We start from the raw sequence: 27,772 nt of genomic DNA, 5'->3' as shown, positions 1-27,772 counted from the left end.
GATAGGATGAGGTGAAGCAGGTTAATAGTCAACAAAAGAGTGTATGGCTGGCCTTTTGTGCGCGGAATGTCAAAACCCATTATCCTTTCCTATCATCACCAACATCATCACCATGATGATGATGATCATCTTTTACCTTTTGATAAACAATAATTCGAAGAAAAGGAGAAAAAAAAATTCGCCTTCAACTATTAAACCAAAAAATTAACAGACAGGCTTTCATTGAAAAGGGAAAACCTTACAATTCCTTTTTTATAATACAAACCAACTTCACTTTTCAGTTTATTTCAAACTTTTCACTTTTGTTTATTATTACCATTATGATCACCATTTATTAAAGTTATTAATTTATCCATTGATTATAGTTGAACAAGTAAATTAGAGTTTAAAATAATTGATTGAATTGAACACAATTTAAAAGCTAAACGTTTACTCTGTGATGATTTGGAGTTAGAAAAATTATAATAAGCCATTTTTTAGTCAGCCAAAGTAAACGGCTGGTTAAGCTTGGCTTTCGATTTTTGCCTTTTGTTGCATTTAAACTTTACTTTTCACTTGTTTTTATTTTTAATTTTACTTTTTAATTATAATTATTGATTAATTATTTGATTGTTTATTGTTAAGAGTTTTGTTACCTATTCAATCAAACTGTGGACCAACGACTGTATGTGTTATTCACGCCTTTTTGGCGATTGTCATCTATTTTTCCGTAAAGCTAACTCATCGGACCAATCACCTGATTTAGATGAAACTGTACCTTTAAAGGAGTCTAGTGTTGGTGACAATGGTAATGTAAAGTTGAAGGAGTCATCATCAGTTAATAATTGTAAAGAGACTACCTTATATCAAAGTCAACATTTAGTTTCAACCTCATCTACAGTTAATGAATCCTGTAACAATCATAAATTGGCTTTCAAATCAACCGAGTATGAAAAATTAATGGAAAGTCCAACTAAATCTCGTCGTGATTCTTCAAACAATATTCACCAGCCAACAACATTTGCAAGCATTAGTAGTCTTGTCCGTGATATTTTTCGTAATGATTTAAAATATCCAGCGGCAACAACCCAGTCAACTAAATCAAATACACCTTCACCAACGCTTGATATTAAATTATCATCTAGTAGCAACCCTACTAAAGCCACCACCAACAACAGTAATAATAGTTTAACCAACCATCACCCAACCTGTAACTGTTCAACTTTCAATGGTAATAATAATAATGTTAACCGTTTGAAGAGTAACGGTGATAGTTTAAATAATTTTAATAGCAAACGAATTAATAGGATTAAAATTAAAGACGAGAAAAAATTAGACACTGACGATGATGATAACAATGATACAAATTATGATCACAATCAAGGAGTGAAATCGTCACATAATCATTATGATGATCATTCAATACAAGCTAATTTTACAAAATGCTTTTATCCAGATAAAAAGGTGAGTCTAACTGTTTCTTATTGCCTTTGTTTCTTGTTAATTGTTATAATTTGATTCAATTAGAGTTGATAATCAAGTGACTTTAAATCTTCAAGTCAAAAATCACTTCCAAAAAGTGATATTAACTGATTTATCGATGAACCATTTATAAGAAATGTTTTTTTTTCTTGCCAGAAACAACCTTTAATCCAAAAATCAGTCTAGATTATAATTCAACTATCAAATTGTAATATTTATTGCATTTTTAATGTATTATTGAGTCAACTTGGTATATTGATATTTCTGTTTATAGTCAACAAGTGAAGCTCCATTTTGTGGTATGGATTCAAAGGAGTGGAGGGTAAGAGGTAAAGAAATGGTAGATTATATCGCTAACTATCTGGAAACTATTGATCAACGTCGAGTTACACCTAATGTTGAACCTGGTTATTTAAAGCCCCAATTACCCGAAGAGGCTCCATTGAAAGCTGAACAATGGGATACAATTATGGAAGATTTCAACAAGTTAATTATGCCTGGAATAACTCATTGGCAGCATCCAAGATTTCATGCTTATTTTCCAGCAGGAAATGCTTATCCATCAATTCTCGCAGATATGTTATCTGATGCCATTTCTTGTATTGGATTTTCATGGGTAAATATCAATTTTTAGTTCATCCATCAATTTTATTTTCATCTAATTTTGCCTGCTTAGCATTGAAACTGAAGATGAAAATTCGAGTTTCATTAAATTTATTTGTAAAATAATAATTTAATTGCTCTTTTTAGGCAGCTTCACCATCATGTACTGAATTGGAAACTATCATGCTGGACTGGATGGGTGAGTTGAAAAAATAGTCTTTTATTTCTCTGAAATATTTCTATTGTCTTTTAACATTCTTTGATGAATAATGATGAATTTATTAATGAATGTATCTTGAACTATTTCTTTTGTGTAAGGTCGTGCTATTGGTTTGCCCGACAAATTCATGTGTTTTGCTGAAAACAGTAAAGGTGGTGGAGTCATTGAGGTTTGTTTAAATTAAATTAGCTTAATTTACCAATTTGTTTAAACAAAATCTTATTTAATTTTTCATTTCTTAGGGCTCTGCATCTGAATGCATTCTGGTAACACTTTTAGCAGCACGTTATGAAGCTGTTAAACAAGCTAAAAAGCAAGAACCCAATGCAAAAGATACTGATATTTTGGGTAAATTGATTGCTTATTGTTCAAAAGAGGTACGTTTTACATTCATTATTACAGGTATTCATAAGTATTCATCCATTTTACATATTGATGATGATTCATGAATTTACTCTCTACTTTTAGATTTCTATTGATTCCAATGATGAGCATCTCATCAAGAATATTTTATAAAATAAATTGTTTTTAATGTATTGATTTATTTCAGGCTCATTCATCTGTTGAAAAAGCAGCCATGATTGGTTTTGTTAAGCTGAGAATTCTGGATACTGATGAAAAATTTCGTATGAGACCAGATTTACTTGAAAAGTCTATTCAGGTATTTTGATATTTTGACAACTTTAATTGAATTGGTCATTTTTTAAAACTAATAATAACGTTTTTAATTGTATTTTTAGGAGGACAAAGCTCAAGGATTCATTCCCTTTTGGGCTGCCATTACATTGGGATCTACCTCATGTTGTTCAGTTGATCCTGTAGACTCTGTTGGAATGATTTGTCAAAAAGAAGGAGTTTGGCTGCATGTTGATGCTGCATATGGTGGAAGCTCATTAATTTGTCCAGAATTTCAATATCTTCTCAAAGGAATTGAGGTGGTTATCATCTTTTATACCATTAGCAGCAATTATCTCTCATTAACACGAATACAAAATCTTTTCAACTTTCTTTCTTTGTATCTTCTCATGGTATTCAGCTTGCCTCATCTTTCAACATGAATCCAAACAAATGGATGTTGATTAATTTTGATTGTTCACTTTTATGGTAAATAACAAATTTCTCTTTTTAATTAATCAACTTTATTCGTCTCTCTTTCCCCTCCATTTATTTGGCCATACCAATCATTTAATTATGATTGACATAAACTTTAATTTCTATTTTATTTAAAAACAGTTACCTCGTTATCATCCTCATCACTCTTGTCATCAACATTCTTTCTCATTTTTCTCGTCTCATTTTTTTCTGTCAAAATAGGGTTACAGATCGATTCAAATTGACCCAAGCTTTGGTTGTCGATCCTTTATACCTTCAACATAGTTATTCAGATAAAGCTATTGATTACAGGGTAAGACTCATTATCCAACCTTTCCATATTTATTGCCTTATATTTTGTCTCTGATGTTATATTTCTGTAAATTATTTCTATTTATAAAAATGGCTGAAATAACTCAAATAGCATTGGGGAATACCTTTGAGTCGACGATTTCGTTCATTGAAACTATGGTTTGTCATTCGAAATTATGGAATTGAAGGATTACAAAAATACATACGTAATGTAAGTAATATTTATTTTCATATTTTCTCAATTCTTATTTCTAACAATTACTAAAAATTGTTGTAATCAATTAGTTTTTTGAAAATCTGTATAAATTTTGAGTTTTAGGCATACTTTTTGTAATAGCTTATTGAATAGACTTGAATTTATTGATCGATTTCAATCATATTTTTCTATCCATGAGAACGTCTATTACATGCATATCTTATTAAGAATTAAATTGAGATATTCTTTGAAAACATCACCAACTATATCAGTATTCATGAATTATTGTGACATTAAAAGTACAATATATTGGTTTCAACGATTTGAATAACCTGAGACACTTACATTCAATTTTTTAATACTCATTTATGTTTTTTACTCAGCATTGTCGATTGGCCAAAAAATTTGAAAACTTGATGAGACAAGATGAACGATTCGAGATTATGAATGAAGTCATTTTTGGCTTGGTTTGCTTCCGTTTAAAGGTAAGTCAATAACCCATCTAATAGACAGACTAATGATTAAGCTTGATTTTAGGGGTCTGATACGTTGAACAAGAAATTGTTGTCATCAATTAATGCTTCGGGTGAAATGCATATGGTTCCAGCAAATCTGGGAAACAAGTATGTTATACGATTTTGTGTTTGCTCTCAACATGCAACCGAGGACGACATTTCAGCTGCTTATGAGATTATCTCACAATTTTCGGCTAACCTATTGGCTATTATTGGGTCCGAGGAATCAATGGCTGCACTTCAACAGCAACAAGCAGTTATTCAAGGAGACTTGACTGGTTCTCAACAACAACAATTTGCTAAACAAGAATCCCAAAAGTCATCTATAGAGGAAAAAGAAGGTTCAATTGAAATCAAAGGAGGACTTTCAATTGATAAAATTGAAACCACACCTGAAGAGGAAACCAAGAAAGAAACTGAAGACGAAATGCCAGATGAAGTAATAGTTTTTGACAGGAAAATAAATACTAGCCTGAAATACAGGCGAAGTTTCTTCGTCAGAATGGTTTCTGATCCAAAGCTTTACAATCCAAAGATAGTTAAAGCATTGTCGTGTTCATCTGATCAAACAGATGATAAAGACACTGGAATTTTGTCGCCCATTTAACAGCCAAATTGATCTCATTAGTTTCAATTGTCTCATGATTTTATTGTTGTTGACCATTTCTTTTCTGGGATGTATATTTGATAACTAAAAACGCATTTGAGAGCTTCTTAATGGCAAAATGATATATTTTCACTTAGTCGATAGATTATGGTTACCGGTGTGATTTTTAAAGGATTATTTAACCAATTGTGATCCATGTCAACATGTGTTTAAGATCATTTCATTTCAAAAATGATTGCCATTGCCATTCGACTGTGAAAAGTCTGAGCAACCAAAGACCAAATTATTAATTTTACTTGATTATTTCCTCCTTAGATTTAAATTTGATCAAATCTGCTGCGTAATCGATATCAAATAATTGAGATGATCTACAAATTCAATGTCTCATCTTAATTGCAATAGTTTTTTTTGCATCAATTGTCAACCCAAAAACTATGGAAGGGAATCAACATAAACTGTTGATATGATTGATTTTGATTTTAATATGAACATTTGAACCTCATCTTTTGATTGCCTTTTATTTATTATTATTGCTTTTAAATTGTTATCATTAATATGAATTCAATTGTACTTGTTTTCATTATTAGTTAATAAATGTATTAAATAATGATTATTCTGTAGATGCAAAATAAAACAAAATTGGTATTTATATTGAATACCTGATGATAAATTTTGTCTAGATGCGGATTTAATTGTTGAAATATACCTTTTGAATAGTTTAGGAAAAGATTATAAATTAAATATGAAAAATATAAGTGATGATTGAGTGCAGGTTAATTTAAATATTAGCTTGTCATAGATATGAAGGATTAAATGTAAAGCAAAGATTTTATTTATTTTTTAATAATTTGAGCAAAATAAAACGATTCTTAACAATTATAAATTAAAGATGATTAATCTTTGTCTCTCTTTCAGGAAGAATTACAATAATCTATTTCAAACAATAGACAACAATAATCACTTGATCAATTATTGAAACAGCTTTGCGAGTCGCTAAAAACATCATTTTTTGTATTCTTCTTATCCGATGTCGTTTTACACAAATAACCATTTCTTTTTGAGTATAATTTCGTCCTTAATTGTTTACGCAGCAAATTCAGAGCATTGATTTCTTGGTCAGCTTGGTGTAACCATTGAAACATTATAATAGCGATTTAAGGTTAGTAGTGGCTAGTTGATGATGCCAGGGATTGATAATTAATAGAAGCTTGAATGTAATATTTATCACAAGTACAGTGTTTTTCAATTGAAATTATTACTGGTTAGTTGATTGAAATGTTTTCAAATAATACATAACAGTTAACAATTTATGCTTTCGCATTGAATCAATACAATTATCACTTACGTCTTGGAAGCAAGCTTCTGCTTTTATGTATATTGAGTTGATTTTTAATCACAGAGAGGATAGACTGATTAAACATTTAACCCTGATTCAACTAATTACCGAGCACATAATTTCAATTGACAAAAATTTTGATAACAATAACTATGCAGAGAGGCAGAAGCGATCGAGTGGCATGAATATGAGGATCCATTGAGGATGAGGATGGAAGCTGAAGCATAAAAATCGCAAGTAATAATAATAAGTGAACAGAATAAATCTTGAAACAGGTTAATCACTATCATCTTCAATGACCAATTCAACCTCTTCTTCGTACGATTCATCTTCTTCCTCTTCTGACTCCGCTTTTGTAATATAATTAACTGGTTCAACTTTTTTAGCACCCGTTGATCTAGCTGGTGGCGGTGACAGTGTTGATTGTGAGGCTGGTTTATTAGACCTTACTTTGGATTCAATTGTGACACTTGATATTGGCGATTCTTTACCACTCTCACTGAAATCACTGAGATCTTCTTTGATTCCTTCCTTTTCCAAATTTTTAAGCAAATATTCGATCTCCTTTTCTTCTTCGTCTTCATTTTTACATTCATTTGTTTCATCTTCCTCTTCTTCCTCCTCTTCTTCTTCTTCTTCTTCCTCTTCATCCTCTTCTTCTATGGCATTTTCGACAATATCTTTGACTTCGTTTAATCCAATACCAAGTTCACCCCAATCAATATTTTCAATTCCTTCCTTTTCAAGTTCATTCAATAATACATCGATTTCTTCGTCCTCTTCAATTATGTCCATTGATCTAGCGATTTCAGGTTTCGTTTTGGATTTTATTAATTTCAATATTTCCGCTGTCGATGATCGTGTTAGACCCGATTTCCTTGATTGGAGTGCTTCATCTGTATCACTTTCATCCTCCTCTTCGTCTTCTTCTTCTTCTTCGCTTTCTTCCTCACTTTCTTCTTCACTCTCTTCTTCACTTTCCTCCTCTTCTTCCTCTTCATCATCATCTTGTTGCATGATAACAATCTTTTTGACATCTTCTTTCTTTTTCCCCTTTTCATTGGCCGTTTCGCTTGGCTTTTTTGGTTCTTGATTTAAGTTAGCTGGCTTAGACTGATTAACAGTATCTTTTGTAACCACAGGTTTTGATAATGATGATGAAGTTGGTTGAGAGTTGGGTGAAGTTGTTGTTTTATTTCCACTGGAATGAATAATATTTGTTTTACTTTCATCAACTACCTTTGTTTCCTCAGCTTTCTTAGGTCCATATTTTTCTTCTGCGCCCCAAATAGAACCACCGACAATATTTTTAGGTTTAGGTCGACAAACACCATAAACTTTAGGCTTGGGTTGCTCCTCAACTTTATCATTTGAAGGATTTGATGGTACATTATTAAAAGTGACATTCTGACTAGGTGAAACCTTTTCATTGACCGATTCTGAACTCTGATCATTTAAACCAGATTTTACTGGTTTACTTGATTTACTTTTATCATTTACATTTTCTTGTTTAACATCCGAGTCTTTTCGTCCTTTCCTCCAAGGATACATTGTATCAGCTGGTGTTGAGGATGAATTGTTTGACGGTGTTGTTGGTTCTGCTTGGGTTTCTTGAGAAGGTCTTCTTCGTAAAGTTGGACGCGAGTAATCAGTTGACATTGAAAAAGTATTTGTATCATTTTCTTGTGACTGTCGACGTCTTAGAGAAGGTCTAATTGGTGCATCAGTGTCATCTGTTTCTTGTGATGGTCGACGACGAAGTTGCTTATTGCTGGTTGTTGAGGGTGATAATGGATTGTTCTCATTTTCTTGTGATGGACGGCGTCTTAAAGGCGCTCTTTGTGAATTTTGAATTTGATTTACAGAGTCATCTTCTTGAGAGGGTCGTTTTCTTAATGTCGGTCTAGCAGGTTTAACGTCGTTAGCCACTGTATTTGGTTTTGATTCAGACTTTTTGGTTGCTGGCGGAGGAGCTGCTTTCTTTGAAGATGATAATTCTGTTGATGGTGGTGGTGGAGGAGGAGGAGGTGGAGGGTCTGAAGTTCGAGTAAGAGGTTTAGATGTTGATTGCAATGTAGAAGGTTGAGCTTTCGAGCTCAGTTGTTTAGTCTCAGGTTGGTTGGTGATATTTTTGGTTGTTTCCGATGTTGGTGGTAATGCTGAAGATAAATTTTCATTTGCTTTCATTGCTGCTTTAAATTCTTTCGACTTAGTCCGTTTTAATGCATCCTTTTTACTGGCCCATTTTACTCCACTTTTTGATTTTTTGATTCTCTCATAAACACTGTAATCCTTGTGAGGGTCAAATTTTATCTTAGGATCTGCAACTCTTTGCAATCCTTTTGTTTCAACGGGTTTCCATTTTTTAACTGGAGCATTGGAGGCCGCAATTTTGGGTAAACCGATGGAATTATTTCTATTATTACTAGAACCAGATGAGTCTTTGGACTGAAATATACTTAAAATGGATGTTAACTTTTTTGGTGCTGGTTTTTCTTCTGAATTTTCTTTATTATCTCCTGTAGCTTCTGTATTCCATAGGGCTCCATTAGTACGAAGTTTGCTTGGCGTCGGACTTGTAACCCTAGTTTTTTCATCTTCTTCGACTTTCTTGAACATTTGAAGCTTATTTTTTACACTTGTTGTACCTTTTAACATTGCCTTTTCAGCTTCAATCTCTTGTCTTTTTTTCTTTGTGAATGGATCTTCAATCTCTTCCTTTTTCTTGGCTCCATTATACTCTTCATCTAATTTTTTCATTTGATTCATGAAACCATCATTTGGCTTAACAAAAGGACGAGCTTCTTTAACCTATTTTGAAAGAAAGAAGATTTCTTAGTACATTCATCTAATACATTTATTTATGCACATGCATAATAAGAATTAACAAGTTTAAGATGCTAACGGTTGAAACCACAACATATTCAATTAATCTTACAATTATTCTGATTATTTGCATGTAAAGTACAAATCATTCACTCAGCTGTTGAATATTTCAACACCTTTACAACAAGAATCTCGAACCAACAAGATTGTGATAGTTATTATTGATCACCCAGTACAATCCATCCATTAACTAGAAATTGAATTTCGACTCACCTCATTATAAGCGTTATCAAAACGTCTCTTCTCTTTGTACATTAAATAAGCGATGCATATGGCTGATGATCGAGACAATCCTGGCTTGCAAGCATTACAATGAACAAAACAGTTTCCTGCAAACCTTCCTTGGTCAATGAAATCAAAAATATCATCCAGATATTTTCTTAAATCAGTAGAAGATGAGTCCTCGATTTGCATACTCAAATAGTTGTATTCATCTTCAAACTTGTTATCCACTTCATCTTCAGCCGCATTTACAATGTGAGTAATCCCGTATTCTTCCAACGTTTTCTTACAGTGGGCAACATCCTGAGAACCTGAAAACGTATAAGAGACAAGAAATTAATACATTATCAATATATCCATTAGATTATTAAATTATCAACACTTGCATCTTTAAGTCAATGATTTAAAATCAAAACAAAAGCAGTTATTGATATTTTTTACCATAAATTACGATCTCAGTACAACTGTGAAACAACTGAAACTGTCAATCAGAAATTATACCAATAAAGGCCACAATAATATAGATTATACAATATCACTTCTGTATCAAATTAAAATAAACATGGCAAAAAATAATTTGGACACTTAACCAAAATAATAATCAAAATAGACTTCAGACTTGAGATTTAAGTCGTTTCATTCCAAAGCCGATGCCTTTTCCCATCTGTTTATTTTAAAAAAGCATAAAACGCATCAAACGCTGAATCTATTTTTTTAAATGAAAGTGAATCTATTTTTCATGCTATTGAATTAGAATTAACCAGTTTCGACCATTTGTTTCTATTTCCTCTGATTGTAGTAATAACCGTCTATCAACTTGCATGATCAATTTAATTAAAAATGTAAAATGTTTGCTTTTATAGTAACCCAAGTTTTGTTTTACCAGATTTAAGACTCAAAACACCGTATTTGTAATATGAAATTTTAGGATGAGTTTACACAAACATCAAAATGAAAACAAATCATCATATCTGTATTTGCTCCCATTATTATCTTCATCTAGTGAAAATTTCTTCAAGAAAACATGTTAATCTTGCTGAACACTGTTAAATCGTCTATCAATCAGTATTATGATCCAGAGGAAATATCATAAAACCTAAACTGGCTGAGAAAATGAAATTCATTTCTCTTTATTTCTGTTGACTTTTTTGTTCAACCAAAGTAAAATTTATCCAAACACTGTCTAGCTTCTTCGAAAAATAAAAATCTCTGACTAATTTAATGTAGATTGTGATGATATAAAGAAGAGATGATGAGCAAGTGGTGCGTATATGATGTGTTTAAATTATCATTTCAGCCAAGATCAATTTGAGTCTTCTCCATAAGATTATTTTAAGCTTGTGGAGCAAGGTCAATGGAGTAAATTGTGCTTCTTCTAATTACTAATTTATATTGTATATTGGCAATTTCAATTTATCATAGAGCCTTTATCCTTCATCATCAAAGTGACTGAAAACTAATAAGTAAGCAATACAGCGATACAGAGTAAACGCCTAATGTTTATTGATTCAAAAGAAAAAGCGTTCATGTGATGTTATCTATTGATTTACAGATTTTATCAAAGGATGCAGTTAATTGTTTCAAATATCAACTGTGATTGTGAACTTACCAATCATTAATCCAGGAATAACTAGACCAACTTGAAGATCCAATTTTTGATTCTCAGTTATTTTCGATGATTTATTTGATTCATTTTCAAGTGTCTTTAATCCTTTTGCACTCCTTTTTTCAACAACCTTTTCCCCTAATCCAGTTGTCACATTGGTTTCAACTTTACGTAATGCACGTTGAGAAAATTTTTGAATCTCATTGAATAATCCACTTCGATCTTCCATCTTAATCCAACCAACTGTACAAGCAAAATAGACAACTCTTTGAAAGCTTGCAAGATAATTGAAAGACGAAACAACAAAAAAAACACTCAAAATTATATCAATATAAGAAATTAATTTACACAAAATTTAGGTAAACAGTTAAAAAAAAGTGTTAAGTTGCACAGTAAAACAATTATAAACATGGACAAGTTGAAGAAAATAATTTAAATTTTATTTCCTGAATATAATGAAATTATAAGCAAAATTGAATATCAACAGTCAATAGCGTATTCATTTTATCCGTACACAGTAAAACAAAACAAATTCAGCCATCAACAAAGATGTTTCAAGACGGCATTAAATGTTACTATTAAACCTGTAAGATGGTGATGATGAAGATTATGCAAAGAAGAGTGAGAGGGAGAGATGAAGATAAGTTTATGAATTCAAGAGGAAAAATTCTTGGATATTTTTGACTTGGATCCAATTGGAAGGTTAAAGGGATTTTGGATGAGGGAAATATTTTACTCCTCCTTGTTGATGTGAGATTGAAGATGCAATTTATAGTGAACAAATAGCCTGTTGCTATCAACTTTGATTGGTAGAGAGATGGAAAGACAGAGAAGATTGAGAAAGTAGATGATTTGCTTTGGAATCGGTTCTAGTGTAACACTGAAACTTGCTAATTTTAGCCATCTTTTTGGGTACGATTTGCTAGTTTACAATATTACTGGAGGAAACCCTTAAATTGTAAATAGACCAAGAGCATCATCAGTGTGCGTTGAAACCATCTTTCACGTCTCAACATTGTTATCATCAACATCAGTAGCAGAAACAACAGCAGGTGGAGCATCCTCATCTTCATCATCACCATCGTCATTGTCACCGTCATTATGAGCCATTGAAAGTTTTTTGCTTGGTCTTTGCTTTACACTTTTAACCCAATTTGTGAAACATCGACCTACATAATAACATTTGTTGTGCATTGACTGAGTCAAAAATAAATTATTAGTTTAGGCAAATTCATTTACAAAAATCTATTTTGACAGCAAACTATTTCACCTAAATCATCAGGTTTATTTTTATGATTTTTTTGCTACAATAGATTTAACGATTTTAAATAGTCAGTTTACCAGTTTAAAAAAGATTGTCAACAGTATTTGGGTTAATGAAAACAGATTTTTTCAATTTTGGGTAAAAACCTTTTGTTATTGATACTGATTTAGCTCTTTTCTTAAAAAAATATGGTAACATGGCAATTAAATAAATTTTTGCTTTAAAAAATAATTCAATGTTGGCTAAAAAAGTATATGATAAAAATATATTAACAAAATAGCTCTTTTGTAAAAAAAGATTGAACAGGCGATGGATTGGACGAGTTTATGGTAAGGCACAGGAATAACGATTCAGGCATTATTATGTGATTGGTTATTTTCATTATGAGCTTGATTATTTTCACCGAGGTCGGCTGGATCTGCCTGATAATATAACTCGTCCCGCGAGCTCTCCTCCGATGGTTCCTCTCTGTTAGTGTAAAGTACATAATGTTGGATCATGAAGAATATGTCGAATGCCATTGATAATAATCCAAGACCAAATTTGACAGGATTTCCAATCATGACACTGATGTTACCTTTAGAACAAATAACATAAAAAGAGAATTATTAATCATGAGTGAAACATGAGATCTAGGCGATTAATTAAAATCATATTGGGAAAGATATGAAATTTGTGAACTCATGTACCATAATTACTATTGTTACAAATGTTTTTCAAGTACTTTTTATGATAAAACTTGGTGTGAATTTGACGTACTTGGATTAACGAGTTAAAAAATGAAGATCAAATAAGAGTTAAATAGATTATCATGGTTATATCATGAAACAAATCATATTCAACAATTAAATATCAAACATAAATAAACATAAAGTTAACATAATAAACAGCAACATGAGTGTAATAAAATAAGTAAATAGTTGATATATGTATGAGGTATGATTGGAGCGCAAAACTAGTGTTGATTATGATTAAATGGATTGAAAGTCATGTGCTGATGTACTTCATAGATCAAAGGTAATTTTGTTGAATCTTAAAATGGCCAAAATCGAGACTATAACTCTTAGCAATAACTCACAAGTCAGATTGGATCAACATTGTAAGTGTAATAGACTGATTATTGAATATTCAATCTATTAGTGAATCGAAAAAACAGATTTTGACTGAAATGGAAATTCGATGGAAAAAAACAGTAGGAAATGTTTAAAACTTCCCGGTTTCCCACTTCCAATAATTAAAACAGCTTTGTATATATCCTCAATTAAGCATAACTCAACTTAACAAATCCAAAGGGAACTGGATCTCAATTTTAAGAGTGGCTGGATAATCAAGTTTAACTAATTTAGTTGATCTTAATTAGCAGCTCGCCTGATGTTTGATAATCTTCAGTGACCATTTCAGTGCAAGCAAATTACCTTCTTTAATTGCAGACAGCCCTTGTTGAAGTAAACTGAAGGATCCACCCGTGAAATCAAGTAGGATATTGCCAATACTCCAACCAACAGTTGATTTTCTCTTGTAATTAAAGTAAGCCTGGGAAAGAAAAATAAAACCATGTTTAGATTTATCAATCAATCAGAAGAAACAACTGAATAAATACAAAAAAGTTAACCAACAGACTGACGGTGAAAGATTTACAGAATACCAGAGCAAATAAATTTCAACACTAGCATTGCGATTATTTTGGGTATATTCTGGTTTTCCAGTAGATAATTATTTCTATTATAATTTACTGATCTTCAATCACACAGTATGTTACTGATGAACTGTTCATTGTGGTATATCAACATAAAATTGAAGTTAATTCACTAATTAACAAGATAATTCACTGGTACAAAATTCTTCAGGAAAACTTTTCGCTGGCAAAGTCTAGTAGCAAGATACTCCATAACATATTATTACATAATGCAGTGATGTCAATAAATTACAACACCAGATTGTTCATTTCACACGGTTATTGCTCATAAAGAGATTTTCCATAAAATTTTACCTGAGGACAGTATTTGGAAGCACTGATTCCCAGTTTAACTGTGGCAAAATAGTATCCATGATAGAAGGTGTTGAGTTTATTGAGGGCCACCAGTAAAGTTAAAATACCTCCGACTGACCAGATGATTATTGAAGCTATGATAACCGAGATATGGACAGTTTGACTGCCCCTTTCATAAATGAAACATTGAATTATGGTAACAATGGTCGCAAATGTTGCATGAATTGAAAATCCAACATCATTGGCAAACACTGGTTCAGTTTGATTTGGATTGAAGTGAACAAAGTCTTTCTGGAAGCGAGGAATGTAGAAGAGGCAAACATTGTAGATTGTATAACACAGGAAACCGGTAAGGTTGAGGGCAATGAAATTAAAATCAAGTCCGGTAACTTTTTTCCTTTGAAAGTTGATTAATATTTGAGGATAAAAGCTGATTGACCAAGCAGCAAAATAGATCCAACCAACAATTTGAATTACAATGTCAAGTGTATCCATTGTTAACTTTACTAGAAAAATGTTTGATGACTAGCTCTTCAAGTGAGTAATTGTCATCAAGCTGGTAGAGTGGAGATATTCAACTCAAATGAATGATAGATGGCTTGATACTAGAAGGTGGTTAAATAAATTAGTTGGTTGCAGGTTAGTTGTAGTTGAGGTTGCTGATGATGATGATGATGATGAAAAGGAGAAAGAAAAAGAAGAAAAAATGATGATATTAAATCCTGGTGATGATGAGATCGGTGTTGATGGCACTGATGACTGCTTTAAAAAGTGGTTTGTTGTTTGGGTATTGCTGTTGTTTAAAGTTGATGGTAGGTTTATTTTTCAATTTAATGATTTGATCACATTATTTAGAGAATGAATCGTTTTAAAATATCATTTTCATTACTTTAAATAGAATGATAGGGTTGTCGGTGAGTGATTAACATGAAACTCGGTTGGAGAACAAAAGTTAAACAATAAATAGACAGCTAATTACATAATTTATGGCATTATTGGTATCATTGTTAATAGCAGTTTTTATGATAATTGATTTTTAACTCAGTTATCATGACATTGAAGATTGGTTATGTTAATACTTGCAAGGGAAAAGACATAACTAAACCAAAACAGTCAACATAAGTCCACGAGATTGACACTCATAAGCCTAAACGATTACATTTATAAACAGAACCATGTTATCCTTTCTTAGGGCATCAGTACTCACTTATTGTTGTTTCCTTGCTGGTCCTTTCAACTATATATACGATTGATTAAATTAACACAACAATTGTTCTTTATTACAATTATTTACAATTATGTTGAATTGTTGTAGACAAATATATGTAAATAGAAAAACATGAGAACAAAAGCTTTGAGACTTCAACAGATGATTTTCCTGCCTAGCAATTGGCTGTAAACTTCTTACATGCTTGGCGGTTCGGTTGATTTTTATAAAAAAAACTAATTTCCATTGAAATATTGAGCGACAACGCATTCTAAAAGTTGACAGTGATTAAAAAATAAAATGGATAATAAGATATTAAAAAGTCAAAAATTAAGGGAGCTCGAAATCAGGGAACAATGAATTTCAATTGTAAGCTTTAAGAATTTGTACGATTAGCAAGATCTTCAGTTCATTTTGTCTGAAATAGGGTAGAAGATGAATATTGAATGAAATGAGAGTGTTTTAACTGAAAATGAGAGATTCAATAGAAATGAGATTTGACCTTAAAGAAGACCAATCAAGCTGAAAAGTGTGAGGTAAAATGCATTATACTCGTAAGTGAGCCATTAAAACGCTTCTACGAATAAAAACAGCACATTGATCCAGTTGAATAAGTGAGATAAATTGTCAAAAAGCTATTATTGTTTGATTTTTGAGATGAAAGCTTCGTTTTTCACATTACTTGCAACACTGAAAAGATACATTTTGCGGAATAATTAAAATATAATCACCTTCATTCACTGCGTTTTAAGAAAGTGTTGAATGCAGCTGAGTGCTTTTGAAAATGGTTGGAATTTGATGGAAATGTTTAAGAAAATGTCGCCTTAAAACGCTTTCATTCAAACAGAAATTCAATCGTAATATTCAAACATATTAGATGAAGTACACTTGTTTTAATGACCGATTTATGAAGTAAATAATCTAACAATATTGTAAGATCAACCCATAGAACTATTCATGTCGACTGAACTGGAAGAAGGCTTCGAAATGAAGGTAATACATGATAAAGAAATTGAAATGACTTGTAAATTTGATGCAAAAGGTTCAAGTTGAGAGACAAAGACCGCTTTTTTATTTGTTACCCAAAAAGAAAGAGATAAGGAGATTAAAATCTTATATGATTGAAGAGTAGAGATGATTTTGAAAAAGAGTCAATAACCTGATGCTTAATCTCACAATTGTCAGTGATTTCAAATTCATGTCTGAACGTTGTTGAACTTGCGGATTATTTTTTTGAAATGAAATGATCTGGACTTGAATACTCCGAAATTATTTCCCATTGTTTTGCGTTCAGCGGTGTTTAACTGAATGTCATATCGTCAGTGAATCAATTGAATAGTAAGTGAATCTCAAATTAAAATGTAAGTATTTTTAACAATTTCAAGGCTTATCTTGAGTTTCTGGAACCAATGTTTTATTATTAATAATCCAATGACTTTTCTGATTTGAAATATTCTAGGTGTTTTGATGAAATTCTGCTGCAAGCCTCAACCAGGGTAAATAGTATTTTGTATCTCAAGGATGTTTAATTTCACTTGAGATGAAAAAATCTCTGTTCAGGAATTATTTATTTAACTAGAAATATTAAACTCTAATGAAATGAATTTGTTAGATCGTTTAAAAGTGTGCTTAGTTCAAAAAAACATGGCTGATTATTTTGATTACTTTACAAGGTGAACGCCTTATGATTGTGGTTTTATTTTGACTGGTCATGGTAAAGAGGATAGATCTAAACGTTCTTTGTATGGATTACTATTGAAACTCTTGAGTTGGCCCATGTTCATGATCACTATTTTGGTCACGGTGTACCGATTGTTGGACAACAAAATTGCTTGGTGTATATTTATGAGTTCTTTAATTGAGCACTCAGGTAGGGAGCATGTAAGTAATAATAAAGTTAATGAAATTAGAAGATAATGGAAAAATAAACAGAATGATGAGAAGGAGAGAGAGAGATGGGAAATGGGATACAAGAAAAACAAGCATGTAAAATGAAATAAATGCTTGAGCATAGGTGGGTCGTTTTGTTGGGCCTTTGTCCTGATGGAATGATACCGACGTTGTCTAGGTTTTTGTGTTGATTTGGTGCGTAGTGGATGATGAAGTGAATAAAGAAGAGGGGAAAGTAAACAGAGATGAGAACATTACAGGTAAGAAATACAAGATGAGCATTCCACTTGGATGAGAATGAAATAATGATGAAATGATAGAAAGTCAGCGAGATAAGAAAAGTGAGAAGATGAAGTATCAGTTGACATACATAACGAGGTAATTACAAAATCGAATTTGAGTTAATCTTGAACACTAATATTCTAATAGAAAAAAGAAAAATTGATGGCACTTTTCGCACACTTTTTAAAAAGAAGTAGAAAGAAATGGAGAAAGAAAAGTTGTTGCATCTAGAAAAAGTTGTAACCTAACATACAAACATGAGTTTGATTTTTTTTCATCAATTTTTGTATAAAATGATGATAGAAGAAAATTGATACCAAAAAAGGTTAAAAAAAGGGTTCAAACGAAGGAAGAAATATTTGATATCAAAGTCAAGAAAATTTGAGTGCCTTTTTGTGTGTGTGTGTGTGGTATAAGACAAATTGTAAAAGATCTACAAGGTGAAGGAAAGAAAAAAAAGGAGATCAAGAAAACCTTAAGATTAGAAATACGATTATTTGTGTGTGTGTTAATGTTAGCATCGGTAGTTCTTGATTTGTTGAAAGTAGAAGGATGACATAAAATGTTCATCCATGAAAAATTGCATCGATCTTTCACTAGCATCGTACTCCACTGGTATAGTAGTTAATGAAGAATTGTATAAATATGCTATCTGCAATTTTATGTTACAGCTAGTGGACACCAGAGGCTTCTTTGTAGTCAGAACCATCAAGGGTAAAGAAATCTTCAAGTTTCCATTGCAATGTTTCAAAGGTTGGTCTCTTCATTGGGTCTTTGTGCCAACATTCTAACATAATTTCATACAGAGCCTGAGGGCAGCCTTGTGGGCAAGGCATTCGGTAACCATGGTCAACTTGGTGTAAGACCTCAGCATTGGTCATACCTGGATAGGGTAGACGACCATATGTAACAATTTCGGTTAACAGAATACCGAATGACCAGACATCAGATTTAATGCTAAATTTACTGAAGTTAGCCGCTTCTGGAGCTGTCCATTTAATAGGAAACCTTGCACCGGCACGAGCTTCATACTCGTCTTCTTTGATTAATCGAGCTAAACCAAAGTCAGCTATTTTAACAACGTTTTTCTCACCAACAAGAATATTACGAGCAGCTAAATCTCGATGAATATAGTTTTGTGACTCCAGATAAGCCATTCCTGAGGCGATATGAGCAGACATATCAATAAGTTGAGGTAGCTTAAGACTTCTTCCTTTTCCTTGCAAATATTCTAAAAGACTTCCGTTTTTCATTAGTTCCGTGATGATATAAATTGGTTCCTCTAAAGTACAAACAGCGTAAAGTTGCACTAATTTTGGATGCCTTAGTTTTTTCATGATCTGTGCTTCGGCTAAGAAATCTTTTGGATCCATTGTTCCTGGTTTTGAAAGAAAGATATCAAAATTATTAATAAAAAGTAATTGTTAGATGGCATTTTAAATGAAAATAATGATATATCATTGATTTAACATTTAAACACAAAAATCAATACGAAGTTGAGAGTAAAGTTAAATGAGTCTAATTAGAGAATGGAAATGATTCAAATAGCGAGTTTCAGCCAGATAATCAACTGAATAAAAATAAGCTGAATGATTTTCATGCGTGGAGATCTTTCAAAAGATATAATCAGATTTGACTTTCGCTCAAATTATTGAAAATAAATATTTTCGACTAACCTGGCTTAAGTGTTTTAATAGCTACTGGAGTAGTATTATTCCAAAGACCTTCCCAAACTTCCCCGAACTGTCCTTGGCCAAGTTTACGAGTAAATTTGAGAGAAGTTCGATCTATTTCCCATTGATCTCGGTGTGATAAACCACTTGTAGTAGGTTTTTCGATTTGAACACAAGGCTTTCTCAGGTTGACACATAGCCCGTCAGCATCTTTGTTGTAATGCTCAACGAGTTCTTGTAAGGTTTTGAATGGTATGCGACGAGCGATGAAAAATCCACCTTCATCTAGATTTCTGATACGGTAGTGTTTGACAGTATCACCATCACGGACTGACAAGGAGAAGTCATTTCGACGGCTTTCACTGTCCCGAATAAGGAATGATCCGTGCTCATTTTCTGGCATCAAAAGTTTTTTTTCAGCTTCAGCTCGTTTGATCTTTCCAAAATACCATCTTATCAAAGTAAAGAAAAAAGAAACATAGATAGAGAGAGGAAAAGAAAGAGAAGCAAAGAGAATAAGATAGAATGAAGGAAGGAAAGAAAAATATAAAGAAGCAAAAGGTGAGAAAATAAGGTGAACATTAAAAAGAAACAATTAGAACATAATGAAAGATGGGTTAAGATTGTATTAAACTTACGGTTCTGCTTCAATAGAAGACAGTTTGGCAACATAATTGGAGGGTATATAGCCCTCTAACTTGGTTGATTTAGATTTTGCATACCACCAATCACCTTGAGTATCATTAACTACGATTAAATGTTCGCCTTTTTTGAAACTTAGATCTTCCTCGGTACGTGCATCATAATCATAAAGAGCGACAAATACTTTACTATTGTTGAGAAGATGGTCCTCTGGTCCATGAAGACTATCATCATTGAGAACCGGTATTACAGGAAGATTAGATGAACCACTGGCTACAACAGTAGGATTAAGTTGACCACCATTTCTTAAATTAGAAACATGAACATGTGAAGAGTCCAAATTACTTTGTATTGGAGCACTAATTATATCATGATGTTGCTGGGTGAGGCCTGGTGATCGACTGGTCAAATTGTCACCGGAGGGTTGATTACTATTATCCTCTGTTCGACGTTTTGACTTACAGCAGAAGCATCCCATCATTGGTAACAGAGGATTAATCAAATCACCATTTAAACAAAAAACTAAAGTCAATACAATTAAACATTTAAATAGACATAAGAAAAGGAACACTCAGCAGCAATAAACAATATCACATTCAATTTAATGTGTATCTAAGAGGCTAAAGAGTCTTAAGATGGACGATATTATCGATATCAATAAATATTATCGATATTCCGGAAAATTATATCATGAATGAAATGAAATGAAATACCGAAATGATCAAAGCTATTTTAAAGCATAAAATTCAATGCTGCTGCTTTTTTCATCTCAAGACGGTTTTATAAAATCAGGTAAATTTTCAGGTAATTTTCCGAAAAGCTTTGTGATATCGATAATATTATTATCGTTTATCAACATCGATGGTGATATTTTAAAATATCCGATTTAGGAACAGAACGGGTGAGTAACTCAACAGATGGCAATACTAAAAAGTCTTTCAAATGGACTGTCTCTTAAAAAGACAGTTATAGAAAGACTCTTTCTTTTCAAATATGAGAGTGATGTAATAAATGATACCTGGCTATATTGAAATATCGCTTATCACTAGAGACTCTCTGGTTACCAATAACTTGGTTGGAGTTTTAATAAATTTTAAACACATTCAGTCCTATAGTTACAATCAATTGTCCCTGTGATTCAATTTATGTGTGCATGGTATGAATAAGCCATTGTCGAGTTTTTTGTTGTGCCTCTTGCTGCAAATTTTTTGAATATCGCCCAAATACTTTTAAAAGCTATTTGAATCAACAAATTTGAAAATGACAATAAAAAAGAGACGTGAAGGAGGAGCTGATCCTAAATTTTTTGAATCACCTGACATAATCAATGGATTTGATTGTGTTCGTCAGTGGTTAGATAAATCAATTTACAGTCCATATCTTCTGGCTGATCCTACAAGTGCTAAAAATTTGGTAACCCTTGTCTTGGGGTTGATTCAATTTCAGGAAGATAATCTCGGTCGGTCTGTCAGTAAACCGCCAATGACTCGGCTTCCAATGAAGTGTATACTTGATACTAAACCAGGTGGAGGATTATGCCATATTTTAGGAACGATGTTCAAGTTTAAATTTGATCAAGGTTGGCGTAAATTTGATCTTCAAGCTACTTCAAAACCTAAAATAGATAAGAATCTAGAAATGCTAAGGCAAGTGGAAAAGGTTTTATTCTCAGCACAGCAAATTTCAACACCAATTGTATATATTCGACCTGATGTTGATGAAAAGTTATCTGAAACATTAAAAGACATTGTTCGTCGTCATCGAGGTACCTGTGTTGATTCTCCATTAGAGGCAACTCATATTGTTCATAATTTAATCTTACCCAATAAGCAACCTGATGATTTGTGTCGACCTGTTGCAAAAAACCAATCCGATAAAAGCGCTTTAATTCATTGGCTTTATACGCCTGATAGTTATGATTCCTGGTTAAATGATGTTGATCTCACCGTAGACCCTGACCCTCCTCATTCAGGTATTGGTCAACGCGAAGTAGAAGCTCGTTGGCTATTGGACACTGATGTTTATAATGAATGGATGAATGAAGATGATTATGAAGTAATTATTGTTGATAATATTCCAACTCATACTAAAAAGCGTTACACCCCAGCAGAGTTAATTGTTCAAATTTTACCTGATGAAACCAAAGACATTCGATTTAGACTGACAAAGAGAAAACGTTCACCGTCACCATCTTCAATGGACAAAAAACGACGATCAAGATTGAGCTCTTTTCGAACTAGTTTTTCTGGAACCGATGCATTCAAAAGACTAAATTACAAAGGTCTTGATGAAGACTATGAAGATTTAACCAAAGATTTAGCTGACCCTTTACCAGAACCCAATATTCAAGAAGTTCATTTGCCAAAATTTGTTCCTGGAACTCGAACTACTAAAGACAATGAATTAGCTCCTATAAAAGGAGGATACCTTACTGAATTAGATTCCATCGACCACGATGATAAATTGGGGATGTCTGATTTTGATTTGATGAGAAATCAACACTATGATTCCGAAACTTTAACCATAAAAATTGGAGATGATGATGAAAACGATGTTAATCAAGCAAGCTACATTGTGATTCCAAGTTACTCTTCTTGGTTTGATTACAAATCGATTCATCCCATCGAAAAAAGAGCTTTAACTGAGTTTTTTAACAATTCAAACAAATCAAAAACACCCGAAGTATATTTAGCGTATAGAAACTTCATGATTGACTCTTATCGCATTAATCCAACCGAATACTTAACCGTAACTGCTTGTCGCAGGAGCCTAGTTGGCGATGTTTGTGCCATTCACAGAGTGCACTCCTTTTTAGAATTATGGGGGCTGATCAACTTTCATGTTGATCCTGAAGACCGACCGAATACAATGGGGCCACCAACTACAAGTCATTTTAATATTTTTGTTGATACTCCTGAAGGACTTATGCCGATTGCCCATCCTCGATCCGTTTCAAGTGTTTCAGCTCCACAGCAAGTTTTATCATTAGACAAAGAAGTTAGAAGTGAAACTGATAAAAAAGCCAAAACTCTCCTGGGTGACAGTTTTGGTCTCCGAATGGATCAGTATGAACAAAGGAATGCAGCTTATCGTCATAAAGGAGCTGCAACAATAACTAGAGAATGGGACGAACAAGAAATACTTCTTCTTCTCGAAGCCATTGAGATGTACAAAGATGATTGGAATAAAGTTTGTGAGCATGTTGGAAGTCGAACTCAAGATGAATGTATTTTACAATTTTTAAGACTTCCTATTGAAGACCCCTATTTAGAAGATATCGGACAACCTTTACCTGCCAACTATCAATCAATTCCATTTTCAAAATCTGGTAATCCTATCATGTCTACAATTGCATTCTTAGCAAGTGTTGTTGATCCACGAATTGCTGCATCTGCAGCTAAAGCTGCAATTAATGAATTTGCCAGATTAAAAGATGAAGCATCTCCACAGAAGCTCAATGATGCCTCTAGTTCATTTTCCTCTACCGGTGATAACAATTTTATAAAAGATCCAGATATAAGCACTTGTTCTGGCGATGGAGTAAGAAACTCTATTTCCGTTAGACCATCATCCTCATCCTCATCATCCTGTATAAATTTTGAAACTTTCGGTGACATCAAAGAAACTCTTTTAACACCAAAATTAGAATTTGATTCTAGTGCGAAATCAGAGAATGATTTTGAATCTGTCCCTAAAACTGGAATCAAAGAAGAGATTCATCATAATGGAGACCCAAGATCTGATATAAAAGACGAAGCATTCCCTAATCAGACAAACAAAGATGGGGTTATTGAAAGTGAACATATTAAGGATAAAAGTTTGAAAGATTCTCAGATTAGCAATGCTGCATCGTCAGCATTGGGTGCAGCTGCCATTAAAGCTAAACATTTGGCGGCTATTGAAGAAAGAAAAATCAAAGCTTTTGTTGCCATGTTAGTAGATACACAATTAAAAAAATTACAACTTAAATTGAAAAATTTCGAAGAAATGGAAGCCATGCTAGACAAAGAGAAAGAAACAGTAAGTATTTAAATCAAATTCATCCACAAAAAATATCTTCTATTTATCTAATTTTAATTCATTTTATTTTTAATTTTAGTTGGAACAACAGAAGCAAACTTTAATACAAGAGCGACAACAATTTCACATGGAACAGTTAAAAGCTGCTGAATCCCGTGCTCGATTAAAAGCACAAACTAATGTTTTAGAACCTACTATAGATAATATAAGTTTCCAGCCAATTCCTCAAAAATAAGTCATAAAGTCATCGTACAACTAACAGATCATATAAAGACAACAATTGATTTAAAGAAAAAAGAATACACTTTCTCTTGGTGTCTGATCTTAAATATCTCATTCCTTCTCTTTTAATTTATTCAAATGAATGTAAACCTCATTAACAAACATGCATGCTTTTCTATACATAAATTCGCTGTCAACCCATTGCATAAATTAATCTTTCCTCTCATAATATTTCATCTGATCAGCTCTGATTTTTCATCAAATAAAATCCTAAATGTTGATCTCAATTAACAATTCTCTCAAAAATCAATAGTATCTGAACAATTTATTAAAATCAAGGTTGATTGTATCAGAATCAAAAGAATTCTGAAATTTGATCGATAAAAACTAAATGCAATTGAAAAGGAAACAATTTTTCGATCAAGAATCTCGTTCTGTTAGGAAATCTTTCATCATTTTAAAGTCTACAATATCTTGTAATAAGTTAATTTATTGTGCACATTGATACAATCTAAATCCAATAACTTCGAATCTATGTTTTAGTAAGGAACTGAAATCATTGCCACAGCAATCAAGCTTAGTGAGTTATTACTGTTACATATGTTAGAAGTGTAAATTTTCAATTTACTTCCTCATTTAAAATTTTTGAAATAAAAGTAGATCGAGACAGTTATGATCATTTATAAGGAGATATTTTATTTTACAAAATGGATTGATCAAAATCAAATAAATGATGTACGGTTTGATTTGCTTCACACTGCATTTAAAACGGACAACTTCATTCGGTAGAAAAAATTAAAAAATAGAAAATTAATCCCAAAGATGAATTTTATTATCCCAACCGGCAGATAAAACTTTACTTGTCTCATGAGGATGCCAAAGAACGTTAATACAAACATTTTCATGAGCTTGAAATTTAGTCAAAAGTTTAGTAGTCTTCCAATCCCAAATGAAAACTTTACCATCAGCATCCCCTGAAACCAAATACGACATGTCTGGAGAGAAATCTGGTGCACATGCATAACCAGCAACCATATGACCGGTGAATATTTTTTTGGAATTGAGTTTGAAACTGTTGAGACAGGCGAAACCTTGAATTTTATTATCCATTGATTGGCAAGCTAACCATTTACCATTTGGTGATGCGGAAATGGCTGGCATAGAATGAAGCCCAGGATCGGCAATATATTTAATATCGACGGGTATATCCCATTCCCAAACTCGTAAACTTTTGTCATCCGAAGAAGAAACAAATCGCCTATTATTGTCAACAAATGTAATAGTATTAATAGCACCTAAATGACGATCATATTCTTGGACAATTTGACCAGTTCTGGTATCCCAACAGAGAATCTTTTTGTCCGCCATACCGGACAGGAAGAGATGGTTTTTATCTTCATCGTTATTAAACTTAACACAGAATGGAACCTTTCTATTTTGAAATCTTTTAATACACTGTCCTGTTTCGGTGTCCCATAACTTCAATCCACGATCATAACCAGCAGATATGAAACGATCACCTCGTCTATTAAAACAAATATCTCTAACTGCTTGTCTATGTCCTTGATATGTTAATATACACCTTCTATCTCGATAAACTTCCCATAATTTAATTTTAGCGTCCATTCCAGCAGATAAAAATAAATGAGCTGATTTAGGAAACCATCGGATAGCAGTAAGAGCTTTGGTATGTCCAGTATATGTATGAATAACTTTTTTGGGTAGAAAACACTTATGAGGAACACTGTCGGCTCTCAAATTAACATCCAAGTCTTGAGGAGGGTGCAAGAAAGATCTGCCTTGATAATCATAGGGATCAGGTATATGAAGTGTGCTTTTCTCTTCGAAATCTTTTTCTTCCTTATTAACAGTGTACCGTTTCTTTTTGGACATAAACTCTTCGATTTCTTTTTGTTCTTCCTCGGTTGGCTTAGATACCATTTCTTCATTTTCATATGGTGCCCATGGACCTAAGTAATTATCAATGTCCATCGGGTCATCATTTTTCAAACGTTTCTTCCGTGAAGATGGATCACTAGAAGCATATGCTTTAACATCTGGGTTATCAGATGAACTGGCAACTGATAAGCCTATCTCAGCGGATGCCTGAAAAAATACAGAAAAATTTATTACATATTAGATAGGAATTCACAACAGAAGAAAAAAACAACTTACAGCTCCTCGAACAACTTTATCTTTCAATGTTGCACCATCTGAAGGGTCGTATGCTATTCCATGGACATGAAAGGTTTTTCTTTGAGTTTCAAAGTGATAATCATTTATGGCTGTAGGTTCCACTTGTCCAGTTAAAAAGTTTTTACGCGGAAGATGTGACGAGTCTTTCAAAGGATGAGAAGGCCCTAAGGCAGGCGCATAAAGATCATCATATTTAGCGTTGTAGTTCAATTTAGTGCTTACATCGGTGTTTATTGTCGATTGAAATTCGTTTTTCAGTTTGAAGTCCTTGACATGAGACTCATCCACATACGGGCATGTATTTATTTGGTTCAATTTACTTTTAATATCAACAGAAACAGCCGGTGCCGGTTCTTCCTCCTTAGACGTTTTACTTTCTTCAACAGTAGATTGATCCTCTTCATCGGATGATCCTTCTCCATAACTCTGTATCAGATTAATCATGATGAATGATACTTAGTCTTATTTTAAGATCGTTTGGGTAAACTGAAAAAGAGAAGAATGGGTTATGAAAGCAGATCATATTAAAAGAAATCTAGTAATGATAACTAGAAATAGGAAAATGAGACAGAAACTCGAGAATGGAAACTCAGATTTCGTTATAAACAAAGATAAACATGAAACAGGTCAGTTACTTACCAAAATTAGAATTAAAAACCATACAATCGAAACAATCAAATAGTTATGTAATCAATAATAAACAGCTAAATTGTAAACAAATGCATTCAATAATTTCAAACATTGAAACATGATTTTAGTTTGACTTCAGCTCCATCTAGTTGAAAGTTAAACACATATTACAAATAAAGTTCGATTCTACAAAAAAGAACTTTTGAACGCCATTTAAGCTTCTTCATTAGTTTAAACAATTTAAGATTCGTGCTGAAATAAATTTCTCTTAAATCAATATTTAGTTTTTATTTTCTCGTTATTTGAGTTTTGTGTGAACCATCATTTTAACTATGGATCAACTAAATCAACAATTTTCTAAAATGGAAGCAACTTTGGTTGACTTAAAAGCTGAAAAGGAGCTGTACGAAGCCAAACATTGTGCTGTTGATCAGGAAACAATTATGCTGCAGAAAGATCTCCATGAACTTGAGTTGGAGCTGAGAAGTCAACAATTCAATCTACATAATCGATCATTCCTTTCTCGAGAGTTGACCGAAATAAAGACTTATTGCTACCAAACTCAAGATTTAACTCGAAAGTGGGCAAACAGCTTCAATGAAATAACTGATTATTGTATGAAGAATTTGGATTCAATGGTTTTTATTGATCCCCAGTTTGAAAACAATGCTGATGAAATCGAGTTATTGAGAGTCAATTT

The 27,772-nt window shown here is 32.6% G+C and overlaps 6 protein-coding genes across 8 annotated transcripts; 2 read left to right on the top strand and 4 right to left on the bottom strand.

The window, feature by feature from the left end:
* The first annotated feature begins 221 nt into the window (after nt 1-221).
* LOC107364473 (aromatic-L-amino-acid decarboxylase) lies at nt 222-5,676 on the top strand. The gene is made up of 12 exons (XM_015931821.3): nt 222-1,443; nt 1,736-2,077; nt 2,212-2,263; nt 2,383-2,453; nt 2,527-2,661; nt 2,835-2,945; nt 3,025-3,219; nt 3,321-3,388; nt 3,599-3,689; nt 3,801-3,899; nt 4,268-4,369; nt 4,422-5,676. The coding sequence occupies exons 1-12, from the start codon at nt 667-669 to the stop codon at nt 5,004-5,006; spliced, it is 2,628 nt and encodes an 875-aa protein (XP_015787307.2). The 5' UTR covers nt 222-666; the 3' UTR covers nt 5,007-5,676.
* A 144-nt stretch (nt 5,677-5,820) lies between these two features.
* Nucleotides 5,821-11,488, bottom strand: LOC107364536 (uncharacterized). 2 transcript variants are annotated; one of them, XM_015931918.3, is made up of 3 exons: nt 11,060-11,488; nt 9,442-9,761; nt 5,821-9,153 (listed from the first exon to the last, which is right to left on the bottom strand). In XM_015931918.3, exons 1-3 carry the CDS (start codon nt 11,283-11,285, stop codon nt 6,619-6,621), a joined length of 3,081 nt encoding a protein of 1,026 aa, XP_015787404.2. In that variant the 5' UTR covers nt 11,286-11,488; the 3' UTR covers nt 5,821-6,618. The 2 variants fall into 2 exon arrangements, with proteins under 2 accessions (XP_015787404.2, XP_015787405.2); XM_015931919.3 differs by lacking the exon at nt 11,060-11,488 and adding an exon at nt 9,892-10,052.
* On the bottom strand, nt 11,475-15,655 carry Ctns (lysosomal cystine transporter cystinosin). Of its 2 annotated transcripts, none has more exons than XM_015931920.3 (4): nt 15,518-15,655; nt 14,311-14,969; nt 13,736-13,853; nt 11,475-12,897 (listed from the first exon to the last, which is right to left on the bottom strand). In XM_015931920.3, exons 2-4 carry the CDS (start codon nt 14,803-14,805, stop codon nt 12,671-12,673), a joined length of 840 nt encoding a protein of 279 aa, XP_015787406.2. In that variant the 5' UTR covers nt 14,806-14,969; nt 15,518-15,655; the 3' UTR covers nt 11,475-12,670. The 2 variants fall into 2 exon arrangements, with proteins under 2 accessions (XP_015787406.2, XP_089123134.1); XM_089267008.1 differs by having other exon boundaries at nt 14,311-14,915.
* A 1,690-nt stretch (nt 15,656-17,345) lies between these two features.
* On the bottom strand, nt 17,346-20,597 carry LOC107364430 (tyrosine-protein kinase Src42A). The gene is made up of 3 exons (XM_015931771.3): nt 20,001-20,597; nt 19,366-19,814; nt 17,346-19,067 (listed from the first exon to the last, which is right to left on the bottom strand). Exons 1-3 carry the CDS (start codon nt 20,483-20,485, stop codon nt 18,361-18,363), a joined length of 1,641 nt encoding a protein of 546 aa, XP_015787257.1. The 5' UTR covers nt 20,486-20,597; the 3' UTR covers nt 17,346-18,360.
* A 510-nt stretch (nt 20,598-21,107) lies between these two features.
* On the top strand, nt 21,108-24,552 carry LOC107364428 (SWI/SNF complex subunit SMARCC2). The gene is made up of 2 exons (XM_015931769.3): nt 21,108-24,024; nt 24,104-24,552. Exons 1-2 carry the CDS (start codon nt 21,265-21,267, stop codon nt 24,257-24,259), a joined length of 2,916 nt encoding a protein of 971 aa, XP_015787255.2. The 5' UTR covers nt 21,108-21,264; the 3' UTR covers nt 24,260-24,552.
* A 364-nt stretch (nt 24,553-24,916) lies between these two features.
* Nucleotides 24,917-27,181, bottom strand: LOC107364429 (pre-mRNA-processing factor 17). Its single transcript, XM_015931770.3, has 3 exons — nt 27,082-27,181; nt 26,422-26,928; nt 24,917-26,352 (listed from the first exon to the last, which is right to left on the bottom strand). The coding sequence occupies exons 2-3, from the start codon at nt 26,884-26,886 to the stop codon at nt 25,057-25,059; spliced, it is 1,761 nt and encodes a 586-aa protein (XP_015787256.2). The 5' UTR covers nt 26,887-26,928; nt 27,082-27,181; the 3' UTR covers nt 24,917-25,056.
* Between the last annotated feature and the right edge of the window lie 591 nt (nt 27,182-27,772).

The sequence above is a fragment of the Tetranychus urticae genome, chromosome 1 (genome assembly GCF_039701765.1).
Source record: "Tetranychus urticae isolate SD_2017Ah chromosome 1, NJAU_TeUrti_SD_1.0, whole genome shotgun sequence".
NCBI lineage: Eukaryota > Metazoa > Arthropoda > Arachnida > Trombidiformes > Tetranychidae > Tetranychus > Tetranychus urticae.
This window is presented reverse-complemented; position numbering and strand designations above follow the sequence as displayed.

Coding starts and splice junctions, on each gene's coding strand:
- LOC107364430 (XM_015931771.3), bottom strand. CDS start 20,485: ATGATGGGATGCTTCTGCTGTAAGTCAAAACGTCGAACAGAGGATAAT. Junction 19,815..20,000: donor TCTTCTATTGAAGCAGAACC/GTAAGTTTAATA, acceptor TACTTTGATAAG/ATGGTATTTTGGAAAGATCA. Junction 19,068..19,365: donor TATTAAAACACTTAAGCCAG/GTTAGTCGAAAA, acceptor TTTCAAAACCAG/GAACAATGGATCCAAAAGAT.
- LOC107364473 (XM_015931821.3), top strand. CDS start 667: ATGTGTTATTCACGCCTTTTTGGCGATTGTCATCTATTTTTCCGTAAA. Junction 2,078..2,211: donor CTTGTATTGGATTTTCATGG/GTAAATATCAAT, acceptor TGCTCTTTTTAG/GCAGCTTCACCATCATGTAC. Junction 2,946..3,024: donor TACTTGAAAAGTCTATTCAG/GTATTTTGATAT, acceptor TTGTATTTTTAG/GAGGACAAAGCTCAAGGATT.
- Ctns (XM_015931920.3), bottom strand. CDS start 14,805: ATGGATACACTTGACATTGTAATTCAAATTGTTGGTTGGATCTATTTT. Junction 13,854..14,310: donor CTTCCAAATACTGTCCTCAG/GTAAAATTTTAT, acceptor TTTCTTTCCCAG/GCTTACTTTAATTACAAGAG. Junction 12,898..13,735: donor GCTGTCTGCAATTAAAGAAG/GTAATTTGCTTG, acceptor TTTGTTCTAAAG/GTAACATCAGTGTCATGATT.
- LOC107364429 (XM_015931770.3), bottom strand. CDS start 26,886: ATGATTAATCTGATACAGAGTTATGGAGAAGGATCATCCGATGAAGAG. Junction 26,353..26,421: donor ATAAAGTTGTTCGAGGAGCT/GTAAGTTGTTTT, acceptor GTATTTTTTCAG/GCATCCGCTGAGATAGGCTT.
- LOC107364428 (XM_015931769.3), top strand. CDS start 21,265: ATGACAATAAAAAAGAGACGTGAAGGAGGAGCTGATCCTAAATTTTTT. Junction 24,025..24,103: donor TAGACAAAGAGAAAGAAACA/GTAAGTATTTAA, acceptor TTTTAATTTTAG/TTGGAACAACAGAAGCAAAC.
- LOC107364536 (XM_015931918.3), bottom strand. CDS start 11,285: ATGGAAGATCGAAGTGGATTATTCAATGAGATTCAAAAATTTTCTCAA. Junction 9,762..11,059: donor TATTCCTGGATTAATGATTG/GTAAGTTCACAA, acceptor ATACGTTTTCAG/GTTCTCAGGATGTTGCCCAC. Junction 9,154..9,441: donor TTGATAACGCTTATAATGAG/GTGAGTCGAAAT, acceptor CTTTCAAAATAG/GTTAAAGAAGCTCGTCCTTT.